Source organism: Malaclemys terrapin, chromosome 6, assembly GCF_027887155.1.
Source record: "Malaclemys terrapin pileata isolate rMalTer1 chromosome 6, rMalTer1.hap1, whole genome shotgun sequence".
Taxonomy (NCBI): Eukaryota; Metazoa; Chordata; order Testudines; family Emydidae; genus Malaclemys; species Malaclemys terrapin.
This window is the reverse complement of record NC_071510.1, coordinates 67,654,134-67,667,796: the sequence shown is the minus strand read 5'-3', so window position 1 is coordinate 67,667,796 and position 13,663 is coordinate 67,654,134. Positions and strand designations below refer to the sequence as shown.

The 13,663-nt window shown below is 39.9% G+C and overlaps 1 protein-coding gene across 2 annotated transcripts in view; it reads right to left on the bottom strand.

Moving 5' to 3' along the window:
- Positions 1-688: 688 nt before the first annotated feature.
- The window catches only part of EFNA5 (ephrin A5), a 269,392-nt gene continuing 256,417 nt past the window's right edge, over positions 689-13,663 (bottom strand). The window contains exons 3-5 of one of the 2 annotated variants that reach the window (XM_054032599.1): positions 9,342-9,407; positions 8,857-8,937; positions 689-2,762 (exon numbers count right to left, since the gene is read on the bottom strand). In XM_054032599.1, the coding sequence (XP_053888574.1) occupies positions 2,641-2,762; positions 8,857-8,937; positions 9,342-9,407 (269 nt within the window). In that variant the 3' untranslated portion in view covers positions 689-2,640. The remainder of the gene's footprint in view (positions 2,763-8,856; positions 8,938-9,341; positions 9,408-13,663) is intronic. The other variant, XM_054032600.1, reaches the window with a different exon arrangement.

Here is a 13,663-nt window from a genome sequence, read left to right as displayed (position 1 = left end):
CCCCTTCCCAATATAGAAGTCAAACTACACCTATGGTTGTGAGAGCGCATTGCCATTGATAGAAAATGATAGAACACAATGAAATTCACCACTTCTAAAATAAAATTAGCACTATCAGTATAAGTATGACTAAGTGCAACCAATTTGAATCCTTTTAAATATGCTTACCTAGCAATATTATCTTTTCTCTGTCTATTATAAGGTGTTTTTTATCCTTAAGCCCACCTCCCCCAAAGTCCTGTAATTCTTAGCTGAAGGAAACATCAGCATGTGCACCAACTATCCATACTGGAGAAAGAGAAATTTACTGACTATATTGTAATTAAATGGTGATTTTTTTTTCAGTGTCTAGACTGTGGGGTTTTTTTTTTAAATGGAGATATCTCCTAGAACTGGAAGGGACCCCCAAAAGTCATTGAGTTCAGCCCCCTGCCTTCACTAGCAGGACCAACTATTGATTTTTGCCCCAGATCCCTAAGTGGCCCCCCTCAAGGATTGAACTCACAACCCTGGGTTTAGTAGGCCAGTGCTCAAACCACTGAGCTATCCCTCCCCCCATTCAGAGAGAGAGAGAGAGAGAGAGAGAGAGAGAGTGTGTGTGTGTGTGTGTGTGTGTGTGTGTGTGTGTGTGTGTGTGTGTGTGTGTGTGTGTGTGTGTGTGTGTGTGTGTGTGTGTGTGTGTGTGTGTGTGTGTGTGTGTGTGTGTGTGTGTGTGTTTTCGTTCGTTCGTTCGTTCCATATTAGTAGAAATTTCCTTGATTCTATCTCAAGGGCAGCTTCTGCATCAATATCCATACTGTATAGTATCAGGCAACCCCAGATTTTATTTTAACATGTGTACAACTTCCTTTTCGCTTTTTTGGATCACGGACTGTTCAAAATTCTAGGAAGCAGCTCTTTTTAATTTAATTTAATTATCATATTCACAAAATGCAGCCCATTACCTACCCCTATTCATTTTTAACTATCTTTTTTCTGTAAAACTAATACATAAAATTCCTTTTTTTTTTTTTTGTTGGAATGGGTTCCATTTTTTTTCACATTCAACATAATCATAATCATCAGTTTTTGTTTGAAAGGCTTTGTTTTGATATTGGCTTGACACATTTCCCTGACTATATTTTAGATTTCAAAGATCATGGCAGCCTCGCCAATAGAAATCCCAAGGCTTGCATTTCCTGGTCAATGACTTCTCAAGTCCTTTCTTGGCCATGCGCAGATTCCTTAAACAGGGTCACCCCCCAATTCCATCAAACAAAACAGTTCCCATATTCCTAATTGCATCAAGGGTTACCACTTTTCTCACGTTTAAATAAGACAAGCATATATACTCACTCTCAGCATAAAGTATATCTAAATAATGTATTTTCTATTCTAGTGGATTTTTAAAAAAATATTTTGTTAAAGTCTTTGGGAGCCCATCTGGTTTATCTCCTGCTGATAAACATGTTTCCTCTACTGTTCAAACTGTGTTGGAACGGGAAAAGATATAAAATCAACACTTCAATTTGTATTCCTTACTTTCAAACACTTTTCTTATCCCCACTTACCCCCACCAAACAATGCTGATTGGCTGTCCTGGCTTCTTCTGGCTTTTTTTATTCCCATGATGGTAGAACTTGCCGGGGAGACAAATCAAGAACACATTGGATATCCCGTGTCCAAAACATGTTTCCTCTGGCCACTGAAGTCCTCTCCTTAGAACATATTGTCACCCAGAGCTGCATACAAGGCTACCAGCTACTAAGTCAGCCCTGGGGAAGGTCACTTTAGTCACAAAAAAATGCTTCTTTGCATTTCAAGAAAAAAAAAATTGTAGCACCATGGTGATCTGTTTTGAAAGAAAATAATCTGGTGTGCACTACCCACTTAAATGGAAATAACAGAAGCACTCGCACCCCCAGCTAAGTTTCCTAAATCTGACCTTGCTTGCTGTGTGCTAAATTCCTAAATATTAATATTTTTTTCTAAAGACAGAGCTTCTATTATGGAGCACAGGTTTTTACTGTCAATGATGTTACAAGACAGTCTTATAAGAAACAGTGTCTCTTCCTTTTAGAAGCCTGTTCATTTAGAAACTCCTAGAGAAAATAGTGTTATATCTGTTCTTAATATTTCCCCTCAAGTCCTGACATGGTGACATGATGCCTTGCATGATCATCTTACAGTACTGAACGAGAAGGCATAAATATTGTATTGGAGAGTAAAACCCTCCTGGACTTCCACTCAGGTTCCTTATCCTTCACTGACTGCATCTGCCACTATTCTTCCGTATCCATATACAGATGACACAGAGAGCTAGTGGAGGTGACTTCTTAAAGGAGAATGAAGAGGAAAATAAGAATCACTAGTATCACTGTTATAATTTGGCATTTTCACTTTGAGTCCTTTGATTTTTGGAGGGGTCAAGGAAAGTCATGGGGAAGGTTGGGAACTGAAACTAGTTATTCCCCTCAAATTCTTGCTCATAGTTCAGGCTGAAAGAAAAACAAACCAACAAACAAACAACCCCCCCGCCCCCCCAAAAATTAACATCTGCAAAACCAATATAAAGTCCCTTTTTGGGAGGAGCAGTTAGGTGGATCTTTGATGTTCCAAGATCCTGATGTTTTCTGTGACAGGTTACTGGAATATACTGTGCTATAATGTCAAAAGCATCGCCAGGAGGAACAGTAGGGTTGCCAAAAGCCGGCTGGATATCCTCGGTGTCTGTGCTGCATTCTCACCGCGGGATGGCTCGGCTGACTCATGTACGGTATCATCTGTTCAAACAGAAAGCATACATTCCGATGAGGTTTTGCATCCTTAATAAGCCTCCTTTCAGCAGTCTGCTGCAAGTAGATTTCAGTACCCTCTGTGAAGTAGGGCAGTGAACCTTGTACTAGCATTGACTTCCATGAGCGTGTCATAACTCATTATGTAACAAACTTGGGACCAAATCCTGCATTCCTTGCTTATTCCTTTTTCTGGCAAGACTCCCACTCAAGCCAATGGGAGCAAAAATGAGGGCCTTGGTGGTTTTGCCAGGGTAAGGAATGCAGTGTTGCCCCTAAAATAAAACAGTATGGTTCACATTTGCAAGAGGTCTGACTAGATCAAGGGTGGGCAAAGTACGGCCCACGGGCTGGATCTGGCCCGCCAGCCCGTTTTAAGCTGGCCCTCAAGCTCCTGCTGGGGAGCAGGGTCTGGAGCTTACCCCACTCCGGTGCTCTGGCTCCAACCAGGGCACAGGGTCGGGGGCTGCTCCACACAGCTCCTGGAAGCAGTGGCATGGCCCCCCTCTGGCTATACGTGTAGGGGAAACCAGGGAGCTCCACTCTGCATGCTTCCCCCACCCCAAGCACTGCCCCTGCAGGTCCCATTGGCTAGGAACCGCAGCCAATGGGAGATGTAGGGGCAGTGTCCACGGACGGGGCAGCCTGGCCGCGGCTCCATGTAGGAGCTGGAGAAGAGACACGCCGCTGCTTCCAGGAGCTGCTTGAGGTAAGCGCTGCCTGGAGCATGCACCCCTGAACCTCTCCCCACGCTCCAACCCCCTGCCGCAGCCATGATCCCCCTCCTGCACCCCAAACCCCTCATCTCCAGCCCCACCCCAGAGCCTGCACCCCTAGCTGGAGTCCTCACTCCCCTGCACCTCACTCCCCCGCCCCAGCCTGGCATCCCCTCCCACACCCTGAACTCCTCATTTCTGGCCCCATCCTGGAGCCCGCACCCCCAACCAGAGCCTCCACCCTCTTCCACACCCAAACCCCAATTTTGTGAGCCTTCATGGCCCGCCATGCAATTTCTATTCCCAGATGTAGCCCTCAAGCTAAAAAGTTTGCCCACCCCTGGACTAGATGATCACAATGGTTCCTCCTGGTCTTAGAATCTGTGAAAACTTGGGTATCTAATGTTAGTCACCTAAATCCATATTTACACAGCTAAATAAGAGTGCCTGATTTTCAAAGATTCTTCAGTGGGAGTTGCAGGTGCTTAGCCATTTGAAGATCAGATCCCTTACTTAGCTACCTAAGCATAGATTTAGGAGTCTACCTTTAGACTTCTAAGTTTGGAATGTTGGCCTATGCGTCCACTCCATGTGCAAAACTTCCAGTACAGTCAACTGGAATTTGGGGTGCGCAAGGAATGTGGCAAGAGGCTCTGTAATTCCCCCCCCCCCAGAAGTATGAATACAAGAAAAAATGCTAACAGGTTACAATCACTGATCTGAAAGAGAAAACATGCAAAACTTGATAACTCTTCATAAATAGTTATTTACTATCTATTGTGTATAACAGATTACTCATATCCTCTGCTAAATCTAAAACTAATGTAAATCAGCCAGCATCATTGGAAAAAAATACTGCAAAGTGCATGTATGTTAGTAGTAGAACATAATGGGCAGAACAGTTTTTCTCTGTTTATAAGCTTTTAAATTTCTGACAAAATTTCTTATTAACACAATAAGACATTTTAAAGAAACTGTACACAGATCACATTAAACTATCTTTAATATACCTGTAGTTGTGGGTCATTTTACCAATTCCATCACACAAGTATGTATCTCAGAGGTTAAGTTATTGAACTTGGATATTTTAATTTTCATCTCTCTTAAGCTGGGGATAAAAGCGGTCTAAAAATGTACTTATAACTTGAGACATTTCTTCTGATCCACCCTAACTAAAAGAATTTCACAGCAAAATTCACAGCCACTTACAACTTAGTGTAATAAACAACTGCTGCATTTTGTGCAAGATGTGTCTGCATTTCCATGGTGAGTCAAGTAATTCCTACGTATACAAATTACATTGCCAGGATTGTGTACGATGTGAGCTGCACAACTCTCCTTAGTGACACTGGTGGGGGAAGTAGTGCTAAAAATGCCACACTGTTTTGAAAGTGTACCCCTTAATGTTAGTTTAAAAGCAGTTTTAAAGAAACCCCTATTTGCATTGTAATGGCACCCAACATGCAAGTGCACAGAATATTAAAATATAAAGGAAGTACAATTTTGGGTCCATAGGCTCTTCAGACCCAATCTGAAATCACTAGAATCTGTATAGTAACTTTGACTAGCAATCTATCAAAGGTTTGACTCCAGGACAAATTGCCAATGGAACAGTCTCAAGTTTATCATGACGTGTTTTCAATTTTGTTTCAAGGTACAACTATGAAAAGCAGGTACTAAGCATGCAGAGTAACTGATATTCAAAGAAAAATATTTTATTATATTATTTATGTTACATTATAATGGGACAAACACAGTCTTTCATTCAAATGAAAGTCCCACTAAAGTCAATGGTAGGCATGTCAGAGTAATGACTTCAGGAGTGGACTAAACTACCTACTGTTTATACACAGGAAAAGCTCTCATTGACTTAAATGGGTTCTGAATCAGGCCCATAGTATCTTTCATCCAGTGTCTTTCATTTCAAAGCACCTTACAAATTACAGTATGTAACTGCAACAGATAGTTAAAGAACTTCACTAGTTCCAGATAACTGGGTCAGAAGGGCATATGGCCCAAAAGCAATGTCACAATTGTTACTTCCGATTTACACACTTATGTGTTTCACGCTGTTACTTTATGAATGGAAGATTTCTTAAAGGAGTCTTTCATTGAAAAAATATTCTGAAAAATTTCTGTGTAAGAATAGCATCTTCCTAATCATCATATCTGCTCCCAGTGTATATTCAGAGTCCCGATCTGCTCAATTTAGAGGAAAAGTTTACTCACTACTGTCAAACCAAAACCCCTGAGGGAATGAAATCGATTCTCTTCTATCTCACGTATCATCAATAAAATTGCAAACTAAGTTCAATTTCCTGGGCCACCTATAATTCCCTGTACAACCCTCACTCATGAAATTCTGGCCTCAGTCATACCCCTGAAACAGCACTAAAGGCAACAGGGCTGCCTTGGTGTAAATAAAGGCAGAATTTGTGAGTGGTGATTATACAAATGGCAGCTTGAGTTACATATCCCATGGTGACTGCAGCACTGGCAATTTGGTTAAAACAAAACCAAAACAAAAACCAAATCCTTTTTACTTGTAAATGAACAAATCTGGTTTGGAAATCACTGAGACCTAATAGTTGAAGGACCCTATGATGCCATTTTTGTAAAGCCGCTTTTCAAAGTAGAACTGCTTTTTTCATGTAACATTAAGGGGTATAAATTAAGGGTTTCAAAGTAGAATCTGGGCTTTTTGGCAAGGTGATCCCAAGGTCTCTTTGCACTTGTACAGTAGAGCACACTTTTTATCTTTGGTTCCTATATTGCTTTATAAATATTATTATTAATTGCATTTGTGCAGTTAAAACCTTGAACAATTTTAAATACTTAGGGGAAAGGGTTTGGCTTATTTTAACAAAAAGCAAAGTTAAACTAGGACCTCTCTAGTAAAAACTAGAATGTCACTACCATCGTAGAAGATAGGAAATGAAAATAGACCACACTTTAGTACAACTGTCTTAAATATGAATTTTCTAGATACCATCACTTTAAATTATACCCTGGGGGCCTAATTCTGGCTTGAAATGCACAGCCACAATTTCATTTGAGGAAAGAATTCATTTTAACTTTGCCTTTTTGAATTTGATACATTTCATGGCTTCTGAAGTTTTTATGGGGTTTTATGGCTACAAACCAAAATTCTGTAATTAAGAAGTAACTTTTCACTTGTCAGTTTCCTGCCATTTCCTGATTATGAACAAACACTGTTTGAAAGCAGGAAGGTCATCACATAAGTGCCCAATTTTTACAAGAAAGATTTCTAGATAGAATGATTGGCAATTGTACAACGTGCCCCTGACCTGCCCCAACCCTGGTGTCCTTTGTTGACAGAATATGGTGGTGGACAATGTGAGAAGACAGAAAACAGACAAATGCATTCCAAGGACAGGTAAATTAGTACATAGTGCAGACAGCATGCCACAAGATCCACTGTCTTACATCCTAATAATAAAGAAGCACGTCAGCAATGGTCAGATCCAGGAATGGTTAATTATCAAATGGAGATTAGCTCAAATAATTTTGTGAATATGCAATGCTCCTGGGCGTGGGAGTTTTTTGGCAACTGATGTGTTCTAAATATAAACTTCTTATTAAGCCCATCTTTCTTCCTCGTGACACCACTCCACTTCATCTCTGTCTGCAGGATGCCCACCATGTGGTTTAGTCTCCCCATTGCCTGATGTCTTCTAATGATTTGCTTCTGTTACTGTGCTAAGTAGGCGCTACAGAGTCAATGGGAGCTGCAGGTGCTCAGCACTTTTGAAAATGTGACCCGCTATCTTTACTGAAAGCACTTCGTTATTGGTCTCACCCAGACTGAAGTCTTTGCTGCAAACCATTAACAAAGGGTGTATGCATTAATTAGCCAGTATTTACTACATTTCATATCAGAAGAAAACACATAGGGCTTCTAGATTCTTAGGTTATGAACAATTAGGGAGATATTGCCCTTATGGTCTCTTCTAGGAGTATACTAAAATAATAAAACTACTACATTCATTGTGACAAAAATACATTGCTTGGAGTCAGCATGCATTTAAATTCTCATTTGTGTAGAGAATCTAGTCAGTCCCCAAAATCAACACATTTTAGAGAGTCCTGAACATCCTCTTGAGTAAAAAATAATGAAAGACAGTGTATGTCCACAGGCATATCATTCAGACTGGTAAATTTCTTAAAGTCTTATTTATTTTGCTGCCTAATAACCTAGTTCAGCTGAAAGTATCACCAAACATATCCAGTACAAAATGGAGCAAGGAAAAATTAATTTGTTGCTTCATATCAAAGGGAAGTTCCTTTTTCAAGTAACCTAAAAAAGAAGGTTTTTGTAGTGTGCTCCCTGAATTATGCATTAAAAATTGTGTCTGTGTAATTTTTTTGTATAGTGTGTTTAATTACCCATTTGCAATTAGTAGTGCATTACTATGTGTGCATGTCTCTATACAATACACATCTAGGCCCTGATTCTCCAGAGCCTTACACACATGCTTAATTTTAATCATGTGTAGTCCCATGAAGTCAGTGGGGTTAGTCATTTTCTTAAAGTTAAGCATGTGTCTAAATCTGTGCATGATCTGAACCATATATAAACACACACACACACACACACTTTCATGGCTGACATTAATTTGACTTATTGCTGACTCTGCACTTGGGTGGGAGGAGAGAAGGAGAATGCTTATATCACCAAATATTTCCTTTCTTTCTGTTTCTAAGGCTATAACACTTGGATACAAAGAGAGGCCACAAGATTTTAGAATATATTTGCGCTTGTATGTGGACCACAAGATGACATGATTACAACTCTCTTGTAAAAACTAGATGGGGAAAATTTATAACAACACTTTCCCTAACTAAATGTACAAATGAATTATTTAGGAAAACACTAACTTTTATCAGTTACATGCCTGTGTCATGCATTAGTATTAAATAAGCAGTACCCAATTCCTTTTAAATGTGCATACAAACGACATGAAACTAGAGTATTTACAGTTCAGACATTTGCTATCTTTCTTAAACTCTGGACCCATTTAGTAGATAGAGTGGTTTGTCAACATGCTGGGGGTGTGAGATGGAACAGAAAGTGACTTCTGGACACTTCACTGGATATTTTAAATTTGGGAACTGCATTTTATTAACCCATATGCCACAAAAAAGCAACATTTTGTCTCCCATGCACTACATAAGGATACTGGAGGTATGAGGTATACCATAAGCAATATTAGCACTGCTAGAAATGAGCCAAAGCAGAGCAATTATACCATGCAAAACATGCAGAGAGAAAGAGAGGAAAAAAAGTACTGAAGCACCAGAGGGATAGACGCATTTGTTAAAAGAGATTCTCTAAGCATACTAACCTGCTGGTTCTAATGAATTTTCTACTTTGTCGTTAACATCGAAAACACGATCATGAACACCTATAGTTTTCATACAGCTGTCTATAACAAAAATAGAGATAACAGCCAAATATGTTAGTGAGACACCCTTAAACTCCCCTTTCCTTTTTTTTCTATCTTTTCTCTCTATTTTTTTAAAACTATATCTATATATATTTATATTTTAAAGTCTGCGGCACTTGTCCAAATGCCAGTATAGTCGTCCATTTGTACAACAATTTAAGAAACAACAAGTTAGCAACTGCTAGGTAATAAAACAAAAAGCTTTATGAAGAATGATAAGAAAATATGATGAAAACTGAAACACAAATGTTGCTATACAGAACAAATACCACACAAGATTTAACAGTAAAAAAAAAACAAAAAGGTTTATTGCTGTTTACCAGACCACACAGTAAAGCATGCGCTATAAAGCCACCCTCTAAAGCTTGATCTAAAAAACTTACTTGCCGGCCGCACAAAGACTTTAAGCTTTAGACAGGACCTCCTTCCATTATCTGGGATTGCAGAAGCTGTAAAAGAAGAGAAAGAGAGAAAAAATACAGTTATTCTTTATCTTAAAGGCAAATATCCCAGCTCTTCTGAGGAGAATATAGCTATTCCAAGCTCTGCCATACAAAGAAAGGAACAAAAAAGTCAAGTACCCGGGTATCCTGGCTATGCAAGTGCATGAAGAGAATTGCAGGCCAGACTATGTTAAACAAACACCTGTCAGGAATGGTCTATTTATTATTTAGTCCTGCCTTGAGTGCATGGGACTAGACTAGATTTCACCCCCCATCCTATACAACTAAACTACTGAGATCCTTCCTGTCCTGCACTTCTATGATTCTATGTCCCTATTTAAAAAAAATGGGAGAAACAAAGCACAGGATATTTTTGAAAGTTTCAATCTCCCCAATTCTTGTTCTCAACAGCCTATTTAACATTATTTGTACTCCAGATGCTTACCTTGGAAAATGACACACTACAATATTTTTCCCAAACTCACAATTAAATGGATCCTCCTGAGTTTACAAAAGGAAAAGCTAGTCTTGATATTGGTCGGTTTTAGGATTAGTGCCACAAAATGGGGACCAGACCAGCACAAAATGAAATGGTAGGGGATGACTTTTAAAAAATAGTTAGAAGAAGAAAATTAACATAACCTGACTTTACTAAGGTAACACAGTGCTTATGTTCCTAAAACTTGTTTGCTAGTGATACACAGGATCTACTCAAAACTTCACCCCCCATCCTATACAACTAAACTAAAATAGCCACCTCCTACTTGCCATTCAAATTATGTCATTATACAGGTAATACCCAAAGAGAAAAATATTAAATTAATAACAGGGCCATAATACTAAATTTCATACTGTGCAAAAGATAATTTGGGGAAGACAATGGTTAGTGTCTACTTGTTTCCCCATGACAAATGCAGCTCCACACATTTCTGTCATTTAAGGGACTAGTGTGTCCTTAAAATGCATGGTGAGTACTGTAAATTACACATCCACAAAAGGAGAATATAGATCCCTTGAGATAAATTTTCTACTAGTTTCAAATGATCTTTGGCACCTGCATAAATGTTTGCAACTGCAAAATTGTAAGCACATCTGTATCTGTGCATGTAAACTGAGAGTCAAGTCACCTGCATTCAGCAGGGAAATCCCCACTCATACAGGACATTCTTCGTGTGCAAACACTTTGGGGCACTTTTTATGGCCACAAATATCAGAGGTTGTAGCTGAAAGCATAGCCCATAGTGTTGCAAAGAATTTTTATTTCAATACACAGAATCCACAGTGATTTAAAGAGCTATGTATTGGCTCATAGCAAGTGGTTCTGTGTTCCAGAAAATGACAAAAATTGGGAGCTGTCTTGGTTTACAAGAAGATTTTTTGGGGAAAAAGTGATTTTGTTCTCTGTCTCTCACTCCTGTCTCGTCTGTTTTTATTAACTGTGTCCTCCTCTGTGTGACAGATAACTAAAATGATTTACCCACACAGACACAAACTCACACACTCTCTGTGAGGTAACAGTGTACTTGAAACACTCTGAACTAACTTAAAATAACCAGTCCTCACTCCTAGATTCCTTGCTTCCTGGGCTGGCATCAGTGCGAAGAACCAGGAAATTCACCATACAAACAAAAGAAATTAAGCAGAACTGGTGCTCTGATTCTGTGCCCATTGGCAAGTGCAAGAGAGATTGTCTCCTTCTCTTAATCACAAGACAAAAATATAGAGAAATGATGCTTTCCCCCTCTTGTGCACAATGACAAGCCATTAAGAAGTGCTAACAGCTGGCTTTGCTGTAGGCTCTCACTAAATCAAACTCAGAAAAACTCCCTCTGCTGACATTTACAGTAACTGGTGTGTTATTTAGGGCACAATATTTGCACTCTGTGGTTACATCCAGGAAATTATGTCCTTCCCCATGACTGTATACATGCAACCAGTTAATACTTTGCTTAGACTACATACGTAGTCATGGATTATTTATAGAAAAAAAGCTATATCTATTCCTACATTACTAATATAGATATGGTGATACCATTCTACATATAACCATTTCCACTGCTAGCCTAAGCAAAGACCAACACATACTTGATTCACCACTTAACAGTTCTACCTTGTGTAAAAAATGATTTTAGAAATGATCCAGCAAGGTACATATACGTATTCAAAGGCAGAATGTAGCCCTAACATTTTAAGTCTGAAAACTGTTATTCAGTTTCATAAACAAGATTGCATGGATTATTGCTATTTATTAGAGCAGTTTGCTAACTGTGATGAAAGTAGTCCTGTGATACATAGGATTAATATTTTATCTGGAAAAATAGAAAAGTGATGCTTTGAACACACCTCCAGTATTGACTATAACCTGCAATGCCACAGCTAGAAGCAAAAACGTACAGAGACAATTATTATTTGATGGTCTGTGTTCTTTGGAAGAAAAAAAGGGGTATCCTATTTAGCCCTCCTTCCTCAGAAAAGCCTCAAAAATTGTAATATAGGTGTGGTAAACAATTTTCTATACCACCAGCTGATTGATATTTCCAAAGTACGACTACAATGTAACAGTTACATTAAATTCCCCCTCCTAGGAACAGATGCACGCTTTGATGATAGACATGAAGTAAGAGCTTCCCTCCTCTCCCCCCCAAAGAAGTCATTTATTTTGTATGCTTACAGTAAAATAAATGCATAATACTCCTCATTCCCCATACTGTTTTATTACCTCAGGAGGAAAAACATTCAGTTGAGTTATTGTCCTGCTCTCACATCTGCCTGAACTACCAAGAGTAAGGTGATTAAGGGACACAGTGTAATCTTTCTGGACTTCCTGAGAAATTAAGAATTGCCTGCCAAACTGGGCTACTGCAATCAATTTTTATTTCTTCCCTTCCTCTCTCTTTTCATCTTAAAGAAAACAAAAACAAAAGAAACCCCAAAACCCAATGACCAGTTAGTGTACACTTTAGATCCAGATGTATTACTCACAGGAGGGACTTAAGGTGACTCCTATTATCTGTCCTCTTTACACATACTGCGGCAGGCCTGCCAGTATCATTGCATCTTCCAAGACCTGCTTCCTTCTTCTTACTCTGAAATAGTTTGCCTGCTCATCTCATGAAACTCAATCCCAAAGATTTTCGGTATCTATCTTAATCCTTTCATTAGGGCACAGAGTCTGGGCTGAGATGGTAACATGATTGGCTGCCTCTGGATCCTCTCTTTCTGAATGGTGAATATTAGGCACAACACAGACTTTGTCTTGACTAGGAAAAACTGTCAGAGTTTTTAGGTTGAGTTTAGTTAACACTTGCTAGCTATATTTGATCTAAACGTAACCTGTTTCCGAATGCAAATGCATGGTACCACCCTGAAGTTCAATGTAACTAGTTGAGTTGTTGCATAGGCTCCCATCCTGCTGTTTAAAAGTAACTTTATTGAGAGATTTTAGCTTCACATAACCCTCAGGGCTTGGCTACACTTGCAGCTGTACAGCACTGTGAGGTAAACCTGTCTTCGTACAGCCGAGTAGGGAAAGTGCTGCTGTCTGTCCACACTTGCAACACTGGCAGCTGTGTTGGGAGCGGTGCATTATGGGCAGCTATCCCAGCATTCATGTGACTGCAACATGCTTTTCAAAACGGGGGTGGGGTGGGGTGGAGTGTGACAGGGAGTGTGGGGGAGAGAGAGTGCTTTCTGGAGCATATCAGCACTCTATTTTGCAAGTTCCGAACTCCCGGCCCCCTGCTCATTCATTCACTCACTCAAAGCAAACAGCAAACTGTTTGCTTTTTCTCTGTGGTACGAGCTTTGAAACCGGCACTTCCGCATTCCTGCAGCCGGTCACAACAATGGAGAGGACTGGCCACTTGACAAGGTGATTAGTACAGCGCTGCAGGTTGATTCCTGGTACACACTCACAGGGGAGAGTCGTAGCCACTCTGCTGTATCTCTTATGCTTCTCGGGGAGGTGGAGTACCTGCAGCGGTGTACCCAGGGAGATACAGCACTGTACGTGCCCTGCCAGGGTAGCCGGTCAGTGAGTTACAGCGCTGTGGGCGGCTTTACAGCGCTGTAACTCGCAAGTGTAGCCAAGGCCTCAGTCCTCAGGGTGACTTAGAAGTAGGCATTGCAAATCACAGCTACAAAGAAACACTGCCAATGTGACCAAAGTCTACAGCCAAAGAGGAGAAGATGCACCACACATACTGCTGAGATTAAAGTCTAAATATGCGCTTTGTAATTCCTTACAAAGAAAACTGCTAATC